The sequence below is a fragment of the Heterodontus francisci genome, chromosome 12 (genome assembly GCF_036365525.1).
Source record: "Heterodontus francisci isolate sHetFra1 chromosome 12, sHetFra1.hap1, whole genome shotgun sequence".
NCBI lineage: Eukaryota > Metazoa > Chordata > Chondrichthyes > Heterodontiformes > Heterodontidae > Heterodontus > Heterodontus francisci.
The window spans coordinates 53,544,888-53,562,764 of NC_090382.1; the positions used below are offsets into that span (position 1 = coordinate 53,544,888).

A 17,877-nucleotide genomic window follows, 5' to 3' on the forward strand; every position below is an offset into this window, starting at 1 on the left:
AGGTACTGAGGACACAGGCTTGATACACTCGGACTTTTGTGTTTCGTGTCAGTGCGCCGTTTTCTCACACTCTCTTGGCCAGTCTGGACAGAGCAGTGGAAGCCTTTCCCATGCGCTTGTTGATTTCTGCATCTAGAGACAGGTTATTGGTGATAGTTGAGCCTAGGTAGGTGAACTCTTGAACCACTTCCAGAGCGTTGTCGCCGATATTGATGGATGGAACATTTCTGACGTCCTGCCCCATGATGTTCGTTTTCTTTAGGCTGATGGTTAGGCCAAATTTGTTGCAGGCAGCCGCAAACCTGTCGATGAGACTCTGCAGGCACTCTTCAGTGTGAGATGTTAAAGCAGCATCGTCAGCTAAGAGGAGTTCCCTGATGAGGACTTTCCGTACTTTGGACTTCGCTCTTAGGCGGTCAAGGTTGAACAACTGCCACCTGATCTTGTGTGGAGGAAAATTCCTTCTTCAATTTTAGGAACCCATGCACTAGATATAAAACCAAGAATTCTATATCCCTTTTTAAATGACACTTGTGCTGCCACTTTTTTATTATTATTCATTCATGGGATGTGAGTGTCGCTGGCTACGCCAGCATTTCATGCCCATCACTAATTGCTCTAGAGAAGGTGGTGGTGAGCTGCCTTCTTGAACTGCTGCAGTCCATCTGGTGTACGTACACCCACAGTGCTGTTAAGACGGGAGTGCCAGAATTTTGATGCAGTGACAGTCAAGGAGCAGCGATATAGTTCCAACTCAGGATGGTGTGCTACTTGGAGGGGCACTTGGAGGTGGGTTTCCATGGATATGCTGCCCTTGTTCTTCTAGGTGGTAGGGGCTGCAGGTTTGGAAGGTGCTGTTGAAGGAGCCTTGGCGAGTTGCTTCAGTGCATCTTTAGATGATCTGTAGATCGAGGTTCCTCTGCTCCTCTACCCCATGTAAGGTGTGCTTTCTTTCTCTATTGTTATATCTACAACATATAATGCAACATTGCTCTATATTGAACTGCAACTGCTATCTAGCTTCCTATCCTGCTCGACTAACTATATCTTCCTACAATCATTCATGATTTTTGTCACAATTTGCAATACTTCCAATTTGGTGTCATTAGAAAATTTTAATATTGTTCCCTCAATTCTTAAATCCAGATTATTAATGTAAATAGTAAAAAAAGAGCTGTCATATTATTATCGTAAGGAGTGGCATTCATCACCATTGCCATAATGTTGCTTTGCCAGAATACAGCTATTCCCTGTGTTACAATTAGGATATGCCATCCAAGTTGAATCTGATAAACTTTTAGTCTCGAATATCACAGGAAATATGTTAACATTCCTCTATATACAATAAATCTACAAGCATTTATTCTACAGGTTCTTTTATGGTCTGCAAGCAAAGCATTTGAAGAGCTGACTGATATTGAGCGTCAGTTTCACAAAGCCCTTTACACCGTGCGAGCCTTTTTGAACTGTGAGAGATACTCGGTTGCTCTCCTGGACATGACAAAGGAAAAGGTTTTGTATTTTCTGCATTAATGTACTTTAAATATCAAGTCATTGATCTGACTATGATAAATGTACAAATAACTCCCTTATAATTTTATTTTCATTTTAACTAGGAATTTTTTGATCTTTGGCCAGTACAAATGGGTGAAGTACCACCATATGACGGTCCAAGAACCCCAGATGGAAGGGTATGCTTTACCATTAGTTTCATTCAAATGTTACTGCTATTGTTTCAACATTTTTATTTCTTACATGCTTTGTTTTTATCCATAGGAAATAAACTTCTACAAAATAATTGATTACATCCTTCACGGAAAAGAGGAAATTAAAGTCATCCCGTAAGTCTGTGTTTGATTAAAGGTTGAGGAAGGGATATGCTTCTCTGAGTCAATTCAATTTACTTCTCAGGCCCACATTTGGAATCACAGAAAAAGGAAGGGAAGAAATGGAATGGGAGAAAATGGATTTGATTGTTTAGGTATTTAGAATGGAATCTTGTTTCGAATTTTCTTCCAATTTTTGAGACACCAGTGCCCCACTGAGCTCACTCTAAGTATTCTTCTTCTTCTTTTGGGCCTCCTTATCTCGAGAGACAATGGATACGCGCCTGGAGGTGGTCAGTGGTTTGTGAAACAGCGCCTGGAGTGGCTATAAAGGCCAATTCTGGAGTGACAGGCTCTTCCACAGGTGCTGCAGAGAAATTTGTTTGTCGGGGCTGTTGCACAGTTGGCTCTCCCCTTGCGCCTCTGTCTTTTTTCCTGCCAACTACTAAGTCTCTTCGACTCGCCACAATTTAGCCCTGTCTTTATGGCTGCCCGCCAGCTCTGACGAATGCTGGCAACTGACTCCCACAACTTGTGATCAATGTCACACGATTTCATGTCGCGTTTGCAGACGTCTTTATAGCGGAGACATGGACGGCCGGTGGGTCTGATACCAGTGGCGAGCTCGCTGTACAATGTGTCTTTGGGGATCCTGCCATCTTCCATGCGGCTCACATGGCCAAGCCATCTAAGTATGCAGCAAGGAGAAAGGACACAAGCCCACCTCCCAACATATGGGCAGCTAGAGTTTTTTGGGAGTTCAATAAATGGGTAAATTACTGTAATTATAGGGTGGATATTCAAACAAATTATATGTTGTTTATTGGTGGGATAGGAAGCTACATATGTAATGGAGATGGACTAAGTAACTGGCGATTGTGAATAATCTAATTGTTGCTATTTAGTATTGTTTGTACTGAATGACATGAAATTGACACTAATTTTCAATCATAATGGGTATTAAAGTCATCTTCCCTAACTCAATTTCATGACCTCTTGTCATGATGTAGCTACTCTGTAATACTAGCAGACACCCGAAAAACATTTGTGGTCAGATTAGTATCTTTATTGCAATAGTACATCTTTAAATCCAGGATTTCGAGCTATTCCTCCACCAAAGACTTTGGGAAAGGTGTACAGGCCCCACTGAAGTCAGAAACGGAGATGGACAGGGCTTGCAAATACCGGTGCCAGCCAGCGTGCCCGTTTCCTGATTCCATTCCTGGTGCAAGCCATTTTTGCCGAGGCAGGATTGTGGCCAGCAGGGCCGTTTGTCCCCACGAGGCGGGCAGCCTATCAGGCTCATTAAGAGCCTTGTTAAGGGCTGTTAAAGGAGATCGACTGGGATTTTCCAGTTGGCCTCCAGTTTCCCAACACAGCAGGGGGCAATTTAACTGCCTGGAGACAATCACCCAACGGCAGGCCGGGAGGGGCCAGTGCTTCAAGCAAAAAGGCTGCTTTGTGGAAGGATTCCACCCCCATGTTGGTGGCTTGGTTGCTCTTTCTGTTTTTAATTACATTTTTTAGCAGGTTGATGAGAGGGCACCTTCATGTTGAAATGCTCTCAGTTATTTACCCTTTACTGCATACTGCAGCTCCTCTGAAGCTGGTAGCCCTCTGGCCCTCCAGCTTTGTGAACCCACCTGCCACCCTTAATTGAGAACCTGTCTCCATGCTGATTAAGGGGCACCCCACTCAAAATCCTGATGATTGACTGTTTCCCCCGGGGGTGGATATGGGACCCGAAAACCCGGTACCTGTTTCCCACCCTCAGAGCAAAAATTCTGCCCATTTGCAGAATCAAGCCTTCTCACTCAGGATAAAAGCTACATAAAGCTGTCCAGGGGTAAAATCAGGTCTAGGAATATAAATACAAATTTTGTCAAGAGTCTGGCCTGGTGACATTTTTATAGTCATAGAATATGAAAATCGAATTGGGAACTGTTTTCTCCTGAGTTGAAAAGGCAGGTTTATATCTGATAGGCCCAATATTATTCGAGGAATTAGCACTCTATTTCGTTGAAATCTGCCTGTTAAAAATTCAACAGCTATCATTTTTTAAAAAAAGCTTAACTTCTTAACTGCCAATCTTGTTCCATGACAAAGTCCTTGTTTAAGATTCAAGTTACATAGCAACATTATAACTGCTCCTTCCTTGAGTCTAAGTTCATGCAGTGATGTACCCATTGGAGTTTGCCTGTGGAGAGGCTCTTGAGGGTATAGACTGTTATCATCCTCTTCATCTATAGACTCAACACTGATGCATTCTTTTAATTCACCTGACAGATTTTCTAAAACTTTCCATTCAAATTTAGTGAATCTTCATTTTTAGCACAAGGAATTGCTTTCAAATAACAAATTGTATCAAATAAATGTCCATGCCATTTTGCAACACTTAACCAATTCCATCATTGCATCCACCCTTCCCATGCCATCCCCCATGCAATCCCATCCACCCCTTTCATGCTATTCCCATCCCATTCCTTCCATCCCTCCCATGCCATCCCCAACCCACTCTTGCCATCCCTATCCCTCCCACCAATCCCATCCCATCCCTCACAGAAACAATCTACCCAGCCAGGGTAACTTTGTTCTACTAACCTTCCACTGTTTTTGTTTTCCACCAAACACCCACGCTCGCCCCACCCTGCTGTCACCAACCATTGGCAGCCACACGTGTGTCATGGAGTCTAGGCTCCATGTGCTGCCACATGTGCCAAGCACTGCCCACCAAATAAACCTATTAACGGACTCACCCCTTAAAATGACCAATGCAAACAGACAAAAAACTAATATTATTATAGATAATATTAAATTAACAGACAGGTTCTGGATGTTGAAGGTAAATTTATTATTTTAATTTGAATACAAAGAATATGTAGCTGGAACTATTATACAACATGCTTTTACTGAGAATGGGCCTCGCTTTAGGGGGTTAGATGAAAATTCCAAATAAGTTTGTAAACTCTATTGATAGGTGCATGGTAGTATAGAGGATATACACTAGACTAGCAAACCAGATGTATAAAGTCACAATCCCAGCATGGCAATTGTGAAAGTGAATGTAATAAAGCTGCTACTTTATGGTGAGCTGAGAGTGACTGCTCTTGACATCAAGGCAGCATTTGACCAAGTATAGCATCAAGAAGCATCAAAACTGGAGTCATGGAAATCAGGGGAAAGCTCACCACCAGTTGGAGTCATACCAAGCACAAAGGAAAATGGTTGCGGTTGTTGGAGGTTAATCAACTCAGTCCCATGACATCACTGCAGGAGCTTCTCAGGGTAGTGTCCTCGGTCCAACCATCTTTAGCTGCTTCATCAAAGGCCTGGCCTCCATCATAAGGTCAGAAGTGGGGATGTTTGCTGATGATTGTGCAATGTTCAGCCCCATTCACGACTACTGAGATACTAAAGCAGCCCATGCAAAAATGCAGCAAGGCTGGGATAATATCCAGGCTTGGGCTGATAAGTGGCAAGTAACATTCACGCCACATAAGTGCCAGGCAATGACCATCTCAAACAACAGAGAATCTAACCATCTCCCCCTGACGTTCAATGGCATTGCCATCGCTGAATCCTCCACTATCAACATCCAGGGGGTTACCATTGACCAGGAACTGAACTGGACCAGCCACTAAATGCTGTGGCTATGACAGTAGGTAAGAGGCTAGGAATTCTACAGCGAGTAATTCACCTCCTGACTCCCCAAAGCCTGTCCACTGTCTACAAGGCACAAGTCAGGAGCGTGATGGAATGCTCTTTACTTGCCTGGATACGTACAGCTCTAATAACACTCAAGAAGCTCAACGCCATCCAGGACAAAGCAGTCCGCTTGATTGGCACCCCATCCACCACCTTCAACATTCACTCACTGCACCACTGACGCACAGTGGCAGCAGTGTGTACCATCTACAAGATGCACTGCAGCAACTCACCAAGGCTCCTTTGACAGCACCTTCCAAACCCATGACCTCTATTACCTCGAAGGACCAGGGAAGCAGATGTATGGGAACACCACCACCTGCAAGCTCCCCTCCAAACCACACACCATCCTGACTTGGAACTATATCGGTGTTTCTTCACTGTTGCTGAGTCAAAATCCTGGAACTTCCTTCCTAACAACACAGTGGGTGTACCTACAGCTCAAGGACTGCAGTGGTTCAAGGAGGCAGCTCACCACCATCTTCTGAAGGGCAATTAAGGATGGGCAATATATGCTAGCCTGGCCAGTGATGCCCACATCCCATGAATGTTTTTCTCGTTCCAGCCCTTTTTTTAATTCAATGACATCAAATGCTGCTGAATTGTCAAAAAAAATCTGATTTATTAATGTTCTTCAGGGAAGGAAACTTAGCACGCCCACTTGGGCTGGCCTACATGTGGCGCCAGCACTTATTTCCACACCACCTCACTCAGCTCTGGCCTCAGTTCATCTCTGAAACCCAAATCCATACCTTTGTTACCTCTAGACTTAATTACTTCAACTTCTTCTTCTTCTTCTTCTTTGTCCTCCTTGTCTCGACAGACAATGGGTAAGCGCCTGGAGGTGGTCAGTGGTTTGTGCAGCAGCGCCTGGAGTGGCTATAAAGGCCAATATTAGAGTGACAGACTCTTCCACAGGTGCTGCAGAAGAAATTGTTTGTCGGGGCTGTTACACAGTTGGCTCTCCCCTTGCGCTTCTGTCTTTTTTCCTGCCAACTGCTAAGTCTCTTCGACTCGCCACACTTTTGCCCCGCCTTTATGGCTGCCCGCCAACTCTGGCGATCGCTGGCAACTGACTCCCACGACTTGTGATCAATGTCACAGGATTTCATGTTGCGTTTGCAGACGTCTTTAAAGCGGAGACATGGACGGCCGGTGGGTCTGATACCAGTGGTGAGCTCGCTGTACAATGTGTCTTTGGGAATCCTGCCATCTTCCATGCGGCTCACATGGTCAAGCCATCTCAAGCGCCACTGACTCAGTAGTGTGTATAAGTTGGGGATTTTGGCCGCCTCGAGGACTTCTGTGTTGGAGATATGGTCCTGCCACCTGATGCCAAGGATTCTCCGGAGGCAGTGAAGATGGAATGAATTGAGACGTCGTTCTTGGCTGACATATGTTGTCCAGGCCTCGCTGCCATAGAGCAAGGTACTGAGGACACAGGCTTGATACATTCGGACTTTTGTGTTCCGTGTCAGTGCGCCATTTTCCCACACTCTCTTGGCCAGTCTGGAGTGCCATGGAGAGGTCACTCCATAGTCGCCTCACACCGACCGAAACAACATGGAAGGCAGCAGTTACGGGTTATAAGTCCAACTCAATTGGCGTAGAGATTGGGCGCCATGGGTTGCTTTTATCGGTGGGAGAGATCATCGCACCTCACTGGACAGCTACCACCTGCCTCAAACCGGGCAGGCCTCGGTCAATATGGTTCTGTCCCGCCACAGTCCACCTGCTTCAATGGGTGCTTGGAGCTCAGGATCATTGCCCGAAAAGTGGACTGCAACACCGCACCAAACAGCCCTTCGTTTTGCAAGCTGGAATGTCAGAACTATGTGTCCTGGCCTGTCGGAAGACTTCACACAAATCAACGATTCTCGGAAGACCGCCATCATTAACAACGAGCTCAGTAGACTCAATGTAGACATTGCAGCACTTCAGGAGACACGCCTCCCTGAGAGTGGATCTCTAACAGAGCAAGACTACACCTTCTTCTGGCAGGGCAGGGATCCTGAAGAACCAAGACAGCATGGAGTGGGCTTCGCCATCAGAAGCTCCTTGCTCAGCATGATAGAGCCTCCCTCAAATGGCTCGGAACGCATACTGTCCATCCGACTGCTCACCTCCTCTGGTCCAGTACACCTACTCAGCATCTATGCTCCAACACTCGGCTCCCCACCTGAAGCTAAAGACTAGTTCTGCGAGGAACTCCATAATATCATTAGTAGCATCCCCAACACCGAACACCTGTTCCTGCTGGGAGGGCTTTAATCCCAGGGTTGGGGCCGACCATGACTCATGGCCCTCCTGCCTTGGGCGCTATGGTGTTGGAAGAATGAATGAGAATGGACAGAGACTGCTTGAGTTGTGTACCTATCATAACCTCTGCATCACCAACTCGTTATTTCACACTAAACCCTGTCACCAGGTTTCATGGAGGCACCCAAGATCGCATCGTTGGCACCAGCTGGACCTCATCGTCACAAGATGAGCCTCCTTAAACAGTGTTCAAGTCACACACAGCTTCCACAGTGCGGACTGTGACACCGACCACTCCCTGGTGTGCAGCAAGGTTAGACTCAAACCAAAGAAGCTACATCACTCCAAGCAAAAGGGCCACCCGCGCATCAACACGAGCAGAATTTCTTATCCACAGCTGTTAACAAAATTTCTAAATTCACTTGTAACAGCCCTTCAAAACACTCCTACAGGGGATGCTGAGACCAAGTGGGCCCACATCAGAGACACCATCTATGACTCAGCAATGACCACCTATGGCAAACGTGTGAAGAGAAATGCAGACTGGTTTCAATCTCATTTTGAAGAACTGGAACCTGTCATAGCCTCTAAGTGCGTTGCACTGTTGAACTACAAGAAAGCCTCCAGGGAACTAACATCCGTAGCACTTAAAGCAGCCAGAAGCACTGCACAAAGAACAGCCAGGCGCTGCGCAAATGACGACTGGCAACACCTATGCTGTCATATTCAGCTGGCCTCAGACACCAGAAACATCAGAGGAATGTATGATGGCATTACATTGGGCCAACCATCAAGAAGATCGCCCCTCCTCAAATCTAAATCAGGGGACACAATCACTGACCAACGCAAGCAAATGGACCGCTGGGTTGAGCACTACCTAGAACTGTACTCCAGGGAGAATTTGTCACTGAGACCACCCTCAATGCAGCCCAGCCTCTACCAGTCATGGATGAGCTGGACGTACAGCCAACAAAATCGGAACTCAGTGATGCCATTGATTCTCTAGCCAGTGGAAAAGCCCCTGGGAAGGACGGCATTACCCCTGAAATAATCAAGAGTGCCAAGCCTGCTATATTCTCAGCACTCCATGAACTGCTTTGCCTGTGCTGGGACAAGGGAGCAGTACCCCAGGACATGCGCGATGCCAATATCATCATCCTCTATTACTTCAACTATCTCCATAAATTTGAGGTCATCCCAAACTCTGCTACTTGTATCATAACTCGCACCAAGTCCTGTTCACCCATCACCTCTGTGCTCGCTGACCCACGTTGGCTCCTGTTAAGCACTGTCTCAATTTTAAAATTCTTCTCTTTGTTTCAAATCCCTCCATGTTCTTGTTCCTCCCTATCCCTGAAATCTTATCCAGACCCACTATCCTCCGAGATACCTGCAGTCCTCTAACTCTGGCCTCTTGTGCATCCCTGATTTAATCATTCCATTATTAGTGGCCATGTCTTCAACTGCCTCGGCTCTAGGCTCGGAAAACCCCTCCAAAAACTTCTCCACCTCTTTACCTCTGTTTCCACCTTTAAGACGTGCCTTAAAACCTACCTCTTTGACCAAGCTTTTGGTTAACTGCTCTAATATCTCCCTATCTGGTTTCGTGTTAAATTTTGCTTCACAAAGCTCTTGTGAAGCACGTTGAGACATTTCATTACATTAAAGGTGCTATGTAAATACAAGTTCTGTTGCTGTTGTTGTCATTCCAGATTATATGGTTGGCTCTCAGAGTAACGAAGGATTGATAACAAATGTTGTGTTCTCCAATTTCAAAGAACAATGCTTTTAAAAAACTTTGAAACAAAAGAGTGATTTTTGATGTCTTGCAATTAATGGGCACATTGCAGGAAATTGCTATCGATTCCCTTCCATGCATTTCCCACCATTCCCTTTCACTATCAATGTTTTTGTGTCAGCCTTGGCTCAGTAGTAGCACTCTTGTCTTGAGTCAGAAAGTTATGGGTTTAAGTCCCACTCCAGGGCGTTGCGAACTTCAATGCAACACTGAGGGAGTGCTGCATTGTCAGAGGTCCTGTCTTTCAAATGAAATATTAAACCAAAATCCCATCTACCATCTTAGGTGATGTAAAAGATTCTGTGGCACAATTTTAAAGAGAGTAGGGGAGTTCTTAAGAGCATACGAAATAGGAACAGGAGTAGACAGTACAGTCTGCCAAGACTGCTCCACAATTAAATAGAATCATGGCTAATCTTTGGCTTCAACTCCACTTTCCACCCCCACCCCCACCCCCCCACCCCCGCTTCCACATCCCTTGATTCCCTGAGAGACCAAAAACCTGTCTATCTCAGCCTTAAATATACCCAATGATGGAGCATCCCCAACCATTTGGGGTAGAGAATTCCAAAGATTCACAATCCTTTCAGTAAAGAAATTTTTCCTCATCTCAGTCCTAAATGATCAGCCCCTTAGCCTGAGACCATGTTTTAGATTTCCCAGCCAAGGGAAACAACGTCTCAGTGTCGACTCTGTCAAGCCCTTTCAGAATCTTGTATGTTTCAGTGAGATCATCTAACATTCTTCTAAACTCCAGAGAATATAGGCCCAATTTACTCAGCCCAACATTTATTCCTCTAATAACATCACTAAAACAAATTTTCTGGCCCTGTTTCTAAGTGTTGTTGGTGGGACCTTGTTTGTAAATTAGCTGCCATGTCTGTCCATATTGCAACAGTGACTACACTTTAAAAGTACTTAATTGTCTGTAAAGCACTTTGGAATGTCCTGAGGATGTAAAAAGTGTCATATAAATGCTCAGTCTTTGTTTGTTTTTTTTATTTCATCCACTTGTCCCTTCACCACCTTCTTCATTGCTTTCCATTTGCTCCTTTCCCTCTCATCTTCATCCTTGGAAATACAAGAGCAGTTGAGAATGCTGAAATATATTCAAGTCCAAACAAAATGAAAACAGAATGTTGATCTGTGTTGGTATTTCCTTTCCCCTCTCCCATTCATTTCAATCATTTCCATTGCCCTGTCCCTTTTATTACAATCTATATTGCTCCTCCCTCTCACAGGAACATGTAGTTTTAGGTTACCTTGGAGGCATGTGTGGTGTAGGAATGGAATTTGATTGCTGTTGTAATATTGCTTTAACTGCTTTAATACTAGCTAACATACTACTGAGTATACATCATCACAGGAAGTGATGCAAGCTAACATGTGGTACAGTAATTGGAGCAGTGTTAGTCAGTAGGTAGCATGTGTGTTGAAGAGCTCTCCTAGAATCCTGTTATTCTTTCATAAAGAACCCTTTGTTTAGTTTACCAATCATTGTATCGTGTTTGGTATGTTTGTTTTAAGAACCAATAACACAATATGGTGGCAGCAGTGGAGAAATAACACAATATGTTGACAATGGAACACAATATGGTAGCAGTGATGCAAAGGTGCATAACGTGTTAGCAGTGGTGTTTGACACTGTGACAGCAATCACAAGCGTGACATCATGGACAACAGCTTCTCTTGTATAAAGCCATAAAAGCCTGTGACAACACAGAAAATAGCTAGATAAGTAGCAGCAGTGCGACATCGAACTGGATTCGAAAATCACCTCGAGAAACAGTACTCTGAGACAGTGAGTAATCAAATAAGGGAGTTTTATCGAATGGTAGTCAGCCAGAAAGACCGTGTTCTGACAGAATTGGGCTCAAAAGAAAAAAAGGAGTTGATCCGAATCGGGGCTTTGAAAATGAACCGTAGACCTGCATTGTTTTTATCCTTGAAGAAAAGTTATTAAAATAAATAATTTAAGTGGAAAGCTCTTATGAGCAAGAAGTTTTGATGCCATGACCATGAAATATCCAGCTATGAATTGGAAGACTTTGGACATCCTTCATGAATTCTGACTATTTCAACAGCGTATGGTGTTATGCTTTTTAGATCTTGAAGTCACAGAACTTTACAAGCAAGCAATAAAAAGAAAGATAGTGATTGGCAATAAAGGTCTCCATCACATCAACACATCTGAACTGTCAGAAGCAGACCTGAAAGATCCATCTAAACTCTGAACAATGCTGCAAGATCAATTAAGAGTCAAGGTCAACTTCAGGATCCATCGACTCAAACTAATGGCCAATAAACGACAGCCCAAAGAAAGTATTGACCAGTTCGTCAGTAGATGTTGAGAAAAACACAAAGATTGTGATTTCTCAGACGCAGAACTCTCCAAGAGAGTTATGGAGCTATAATTGAATCAACTCTAATGGAGGCGTTTCAAAAGGATCTGCTTGATCAGAAAACAGGATATGACATCGACATTCTACTCGAAGATGGCAGAAAATATGAAGCCATAGCTGTGAGTTCTTGCAGCAGCAACAACCATAACTGAGTGAGCCAAGGCACCCCAACAGGGCAAGGAATGCAGCAATTGTGGTACAATGCATCAGCCATGTAACTGTCCTGCATTCAGAGATACCTGCAAGGCATATGGTCTAAAGGGACACTGGGCAAGACTGCAGAGAAAATATGGCAGTGAAGAAGTGGTCAGAAGCCACAATCCAACAAAAAACAGACACTGCCTAGTGGTAAGAATAAAAAAAGAGTTCACCAAGTACCATTCCAAGCACAGGCATGTCCATGAGGTAGGAAAAAGCCCAGATAACAAAAAAAAGCACTGAAAGAGAACAAGCTTTCCATATGGTGACAGTCACAGAGCATGTGGATGCAATCACACAACTGGATGCTTACAACACAGTTGAAATTATATGTCTTAACAAAAGTGGCAAGCACAAGCTATGACTGAAGATAGATACTGGGGCCAAGCACCAACATTTTATCACTATGGATACTGAAAGACATGTACCTAGCAAGGTGGGTCGCTATGTTACAGACAACAAGAGCTAAACTCACCGCATATAATGGTTCACCAATCTACTGTGTTGGAGCACTGATGTTAAAGTGCAGCTATGGAAGTTTTGCATGGTTGCACAAGTCATCTATGTTGTTGACACCAATGATCCAGCGGTAGCCGGACTGCCAGCACGCAGTGAACTCTGGATCATGACAATTCACAATATCAGTGAAGCGCCAATGCTAGACAACCAAAGCAAGTATGACCCTATTGAATCTATTCAAGATCTAATCGAGTCATAGAGCCACTTATGGCACAGAAGAAGCCATTTGGCCCATCAAGTCCATGCTGGATCTCATGGAACTACTCAGTCAGTCCCTTTCCTCAGCTTGATCCCTACAGACCTGCAAGTCTATTTCCTTCAAGTGACCATCCAATTTCCCCTTAAAGTCATTGATTGTCCCCACTTCCACCACCTTTGTGGGCAGTGAGTTCCAGGTCATTACCATCCCACTGAGTAAAAAAGTTCTTCCTTACATTCCCCCTGCATCTCTTGCCCAAAACCTGTAACCCCTAGTCTTTGTACCATTTGTTAATGGGAACAGTTTTCCCTTATCAAACTTATCTAAGCCTGTCATAATCTTGCACACTTCTATTAAATCTCCCCTCCATCTCCTTTTTTCCAACCTAACCTTGTAACTGGCATCCACCCATTCCCTGGAGTCATTCTGGTAAATCTCCTCTGCACCTTCTCAAGGACCCTCACATTCTTCCTAAAGTGTGGTGACCAGAACTGGATGCAATACTCCAGTCAGGTTCAGCATAACTTGCTGCCTTTCTACTCAATGCTTCTGTTTATGAAGCCCAGGATCCCATATGCTTTACTAACCACTCTCTCAATATGTCCTGCCACCTTCAAAGATCAGTGCACATGCACCCCCAGGTATCTCTGTTCCTGCACACTCTTTAGAACTTTGCCATTAAGTATATATTGCCTCTCTCGATTCCTTCTGCCAAAATGCATCATCTTACACTAGTCAGTATTAAATTCCATCTACCAACTCTCTGCCCACTCTGCTAGATGATCTATGTCCTGTTACAGTTCATATCATCCTCACTGTTTGCGACACCTCCAAGTTTGGTGTCGTCGGCAAACTTTGAGATTCTATTTGTATTCCAAGATTCAAGTATATATAGTATAAAAAGTAGTGATCACCAGCAGTGACCCTTGGGGAACACCATTGTCTACCATCCTCCAGTCTGAAAAACAACCATTTGCTACATCTCGTTGTTTTTTGTCCTTAAGCCAATTGTTTATCCAATTGGACACTGACCCTGCTATATCATGAGCCTCAGTTTTCTTAATCAGACATTTATGTGGTACCTTATCAAATGCTTTCTTAAAATCCATATAGATAACATCCACTGCATTCCCTTCATCAACCTTCACTGTTACTTAATCAAAAAAATTCAGTTAGATTAGTCAAGCGTGATTTGCTTTTTATGAATCCATGCTGGCTATCCTTCATTAACTCTGACCTCTCCAAGTGTGTATTGATTTTCTTCCCTGATTAACTAACTGGCCTATAGTTGCTAGGATTGTCCTTACACCCTTTCTTGAATAAGGAAGCCCTTCTGCTATCTCTATCCCCACTTCCTTTCCCAACCTGGGAAAAAACCATCAGGACCAGGTGACTTATCTGCCCTAAGCATAGCCAGCCTTTTTAGTACCTTCCCACACTCAATTTTTACCCTATCCATTGCCTCTACTCTCTCTGCTTCCAGCGATATTTTGTCAGATTCCACTTCCTTTGTGAATATCGATACTCATTAAGTATATCTGCCTTGCCCTGTGCCTCTAAGCATATATTAGCCTCTTTGTCCCTAATAGGCTCCACTCCACCTCTTACTACCCACTTACTATTTACATGCTGGTAGAAGATTTTTGGATTCCCTTTTATGTTGACTGCCATTCTATTCTCATTTTCTCTCTTTGTTTGTCTTATTTTCCTCTTCACTTCCCCTCTCAACTTATTGTATATGGCCTGGTTCTCACTTGAATAATATACTTGACATGCATCACACGCCCTCTTTTTTGGTTTCAGCATAAACTCTATCTCCCTCGACATCCAAGGAGCCCAGTTATTGGTTCCCTTACCTTTTTCCCTCATTAGAATGTACCTAGCCTGTACCTGAGGCATCTTTTCCTTAAGGATAACCCATTGTTTTGATACAGCTCTCCCTGTCAGACTTTGGTTCCATTCTACCCTGGCTAGACCCCTTCTCATCGCATTGAAATGAGCCCTCTTCCAATCTAGACGTTCTACCTTACTTTGTTTCTTGCTTTTCTGCATTACTGGTCTGAACCTTATGATATGATGGTCACTGTTACCCAAGTGCTCTGTAACAGATGCTTGGTCCACTTGGCCCACCTCATTTCCCAGCACCAAATCTAGAAATGCCTCTTTTCTAGTTGGGCTGAGAACATACTGATCAAGGAAGTTCTCCTGAACACATTTCAAAAATTCCTCCCCCTACTAACCCTTTAGTTTAAAGTTATCCAAATCAATATTTGGGTAATTAAAGGCCCCCAGTATCACCACTCTATAGTTCTTGCATGTCTGTGATTTCCCTTCAGATTTACTCCTCTCTCTCTCATATTATTTTGAGGCCTATAGAATACCCCTAGTAATGTGATCATACCCTTTTTGCTTCTCCACTCTAACCAAATGGATTCTGTCCTTGCCATTCAAGGATATTCTCCCTTTCTACCACTGAAATTTCTCCCCAAATCAGGACAGCCACCCCACCTCCCTTTTTATCTTCTCTATCTTTTCTGAACACTTTATATCCTTGCATATTAAATGACCAGTCCTCGTCATTTTTAAACCACGTTTCTGTTATTGCCACTACATCATATTCCCACACGTCTATTTGTATTTGAAGCTCACCACCCTTATTCACCACACTTAGTGCGTTTACACATGCATTGTAATATGGGTTTTGCGTTCCTCAGTCCTTCTCAGTCCACTCCCATCTAATACAGAACTACTCCCTTCTATAGTACTGTCTAACACTCACATCTACAACAGAAATACCCAGATAGATTTAACACCATGTGGAGTTTTATAGGAGATGCTCTTCTTCACTTGAAAGGCGATGCAGTTCCCTCCATAGACCCACAAAAGAAGTGCAGTGAGCACATAAAGGGAAAATTAAATGCTGAGCTTGACATGATGGAATGACCAGGGATTATTCGCCGTGTTCAGCAACACATGGATTGGTGTAGCTCCATAACCACTGTAATTAAGAAAGATGGTACCATTAGAATATGCTTGGATCCCAGAAGATTAAATCAAGCACTCAAAAGGTGTTCTCACATGATTCTGACTTTAGAAGAGCTCAACCCAAGATCTGCTCGAGCCAAGTTCTTTGCAAAGTTGGATGCGAAACAGGGCTATTGGTTAGTGCACCTTTCCAAGGATTCACAGGAACTAAAGACATTTAGAACACCATTTGGAAGGTATTGCTTTCTTTGGTTACCATTAAGTCTGTCAGTGAGTCAAGACTTGTTCCAACAGCATATGTGTTCCTGGCTGTGTTTGTATTTCAGATGACATAGCGGTCATGGGAAGTATCAAGGAAGAGCGTGACAAGAATCTTCACATTCTAATGGAGATAGCTAGAAGAGAAGGTCTTGTGTTTCATAGCAAAAAGTGTGCTACCAATGTGAGCCATATTAATTTTTTTGGTTCCATCTATTCTGATACTGGAATACTATCAGATTCCAGTAATGTTGAGCATGTTCAATCAATGCCTACTTCTCAAGACAAAGAAGATTGACTGAGGTGTTTGGGCCTGTTTAAGTTTATAGCACTATATATCTCGAATTTCTCTGAAAAAGCATCTTCACTGCATGAACTTCTGAAGAAAGATGGCCATTCTTGTGGCATGAAGATCATCAGCATGTGTTCGATTCAGTAAAACAGTCAATTTCTGCTGAAGCATGTTTACAATGCTGACCCAAGGAAAGAAGCAACACTCAAAGTAGATGCTTCACAAAAGGGTCTTGGAGCATGCCTGGTACAGGAAGAATTGCATTCAGTTCTAAAAGTTGGTCACCCACTCAGGCGAACTATTGGAACATAGAATGAGAAACATGGCAATCGTGTTCAGTATCACCAGATTCCATACGTACCGATTTGGCAAACGCTTTGTTCTTGAGACTGATCACAAGCTATTGGGAATGATTTGGCAAAAATACTTACAGTGCGCCACCTCGACTTGAGAAGCATAGCGAGTCATAGAGTAATTTATGGCACAGAAGTAGACCATTCGGCCCATGCTGGCTCTCCACGGAGCTACATGCCAAAGACTTGCAGGTTGATAGGTTAATTGGCCATTATGAATTGCCCCTAGTATAGGTAGGTGGTAGGGAAATATAGGGACAGGTGGGGATGTGGTAGGAATATGGGATTAGTGTAGGATTAGTATAAATGGGTGGTTGATGGTCGGCACAGACTCGGTGGGCCAAAGGGCCTGTTTCAGTGCTGTATCTCTAAACTAAACTAAACGAAACTATCCAGTCCCACTCCCCTGCTCCATCCCCGTCGCCCTGCAAGTCTATTTTCCTCAAGTGGCCATCCAACTTCCTCTTAAAGTCAGTGATTATCTTCACTTCCACCACCCTTGTGGGCAGCAAGTTCCATTACCACCCACTGCGTAAAAAAGTGCTTCCTCATATTCCCCGGCATCACTTGCCCAAAACTTCCAATCTGTGTCCTCTAGTCCTTGTACACTTAGATAATGGGAACAGTTTTTCCTTGTCCAATTTACCTGTGTCATAATCTTGTACACTTCAATTAAATCTCCCCTCAATCTCCTTTGTACTGAGGACAAATCCAGCTTTTCCAATCTAACCTTGAAACGAAAATCCCCCATCCCTGGAACCATTCTGGTAAATCTCCTCTGCACCTTTTCAAGGACCCTCACATCTTTCTGAAGTGTGGTGACCAGAATTGGACGCAATACTCCAGTTGGGGCCTAACCAGAGCTTATAAAGGTTTTGGATAACTTCCCTGCTTTTGTACTCCATGCCTCTATTTAGGAAGCCCAAGATCCTATATGCTTTACTAACCACTCTCTCAATATTTCCTGCCACCTTCAAAGATCGATGTACATGCACCCTCAGGTCCCACTGTTCCTGCACACTCTTTAGAACTGTGCCATTAAGTATATATTGCCTCTCCCTATTCCTTCTGCCAAAATGCATC

The 17,877-nt window shown here is 43.8% G+C and overlaps 1 protein-coding gene across 1 annotated transcript in view; it reads left to right on the forward strand.

The window, feature by feature from the left end:
• pde6a (phosphodiesterase 6A, cGMP-specific, rod, alpha) overlaps window positions 1-17,877 on the forward strand; it is a 79,770-nt gene that overhangs the window by 24,359 nt on the left and 37,534 nt on the right. Inside the window, exons 4-6 of the mRNA XM_068042956.1 lie at window positions 1,372-1,512; window positions 1,617-1,691; window positions 1,777-1,841. Of these exons, the coding sequence (XP_067899057.1) occupies window positions 1,372-1,512; window positions 1,617-1,691; window positions 1,777-1,841 (281 nt within the window). The remainder of the gene's footprint in view (window positions 1-1,371; window positions 1,513-1,616; window positions 1,692-1,776; window positions 1,842-17,877) is intronic.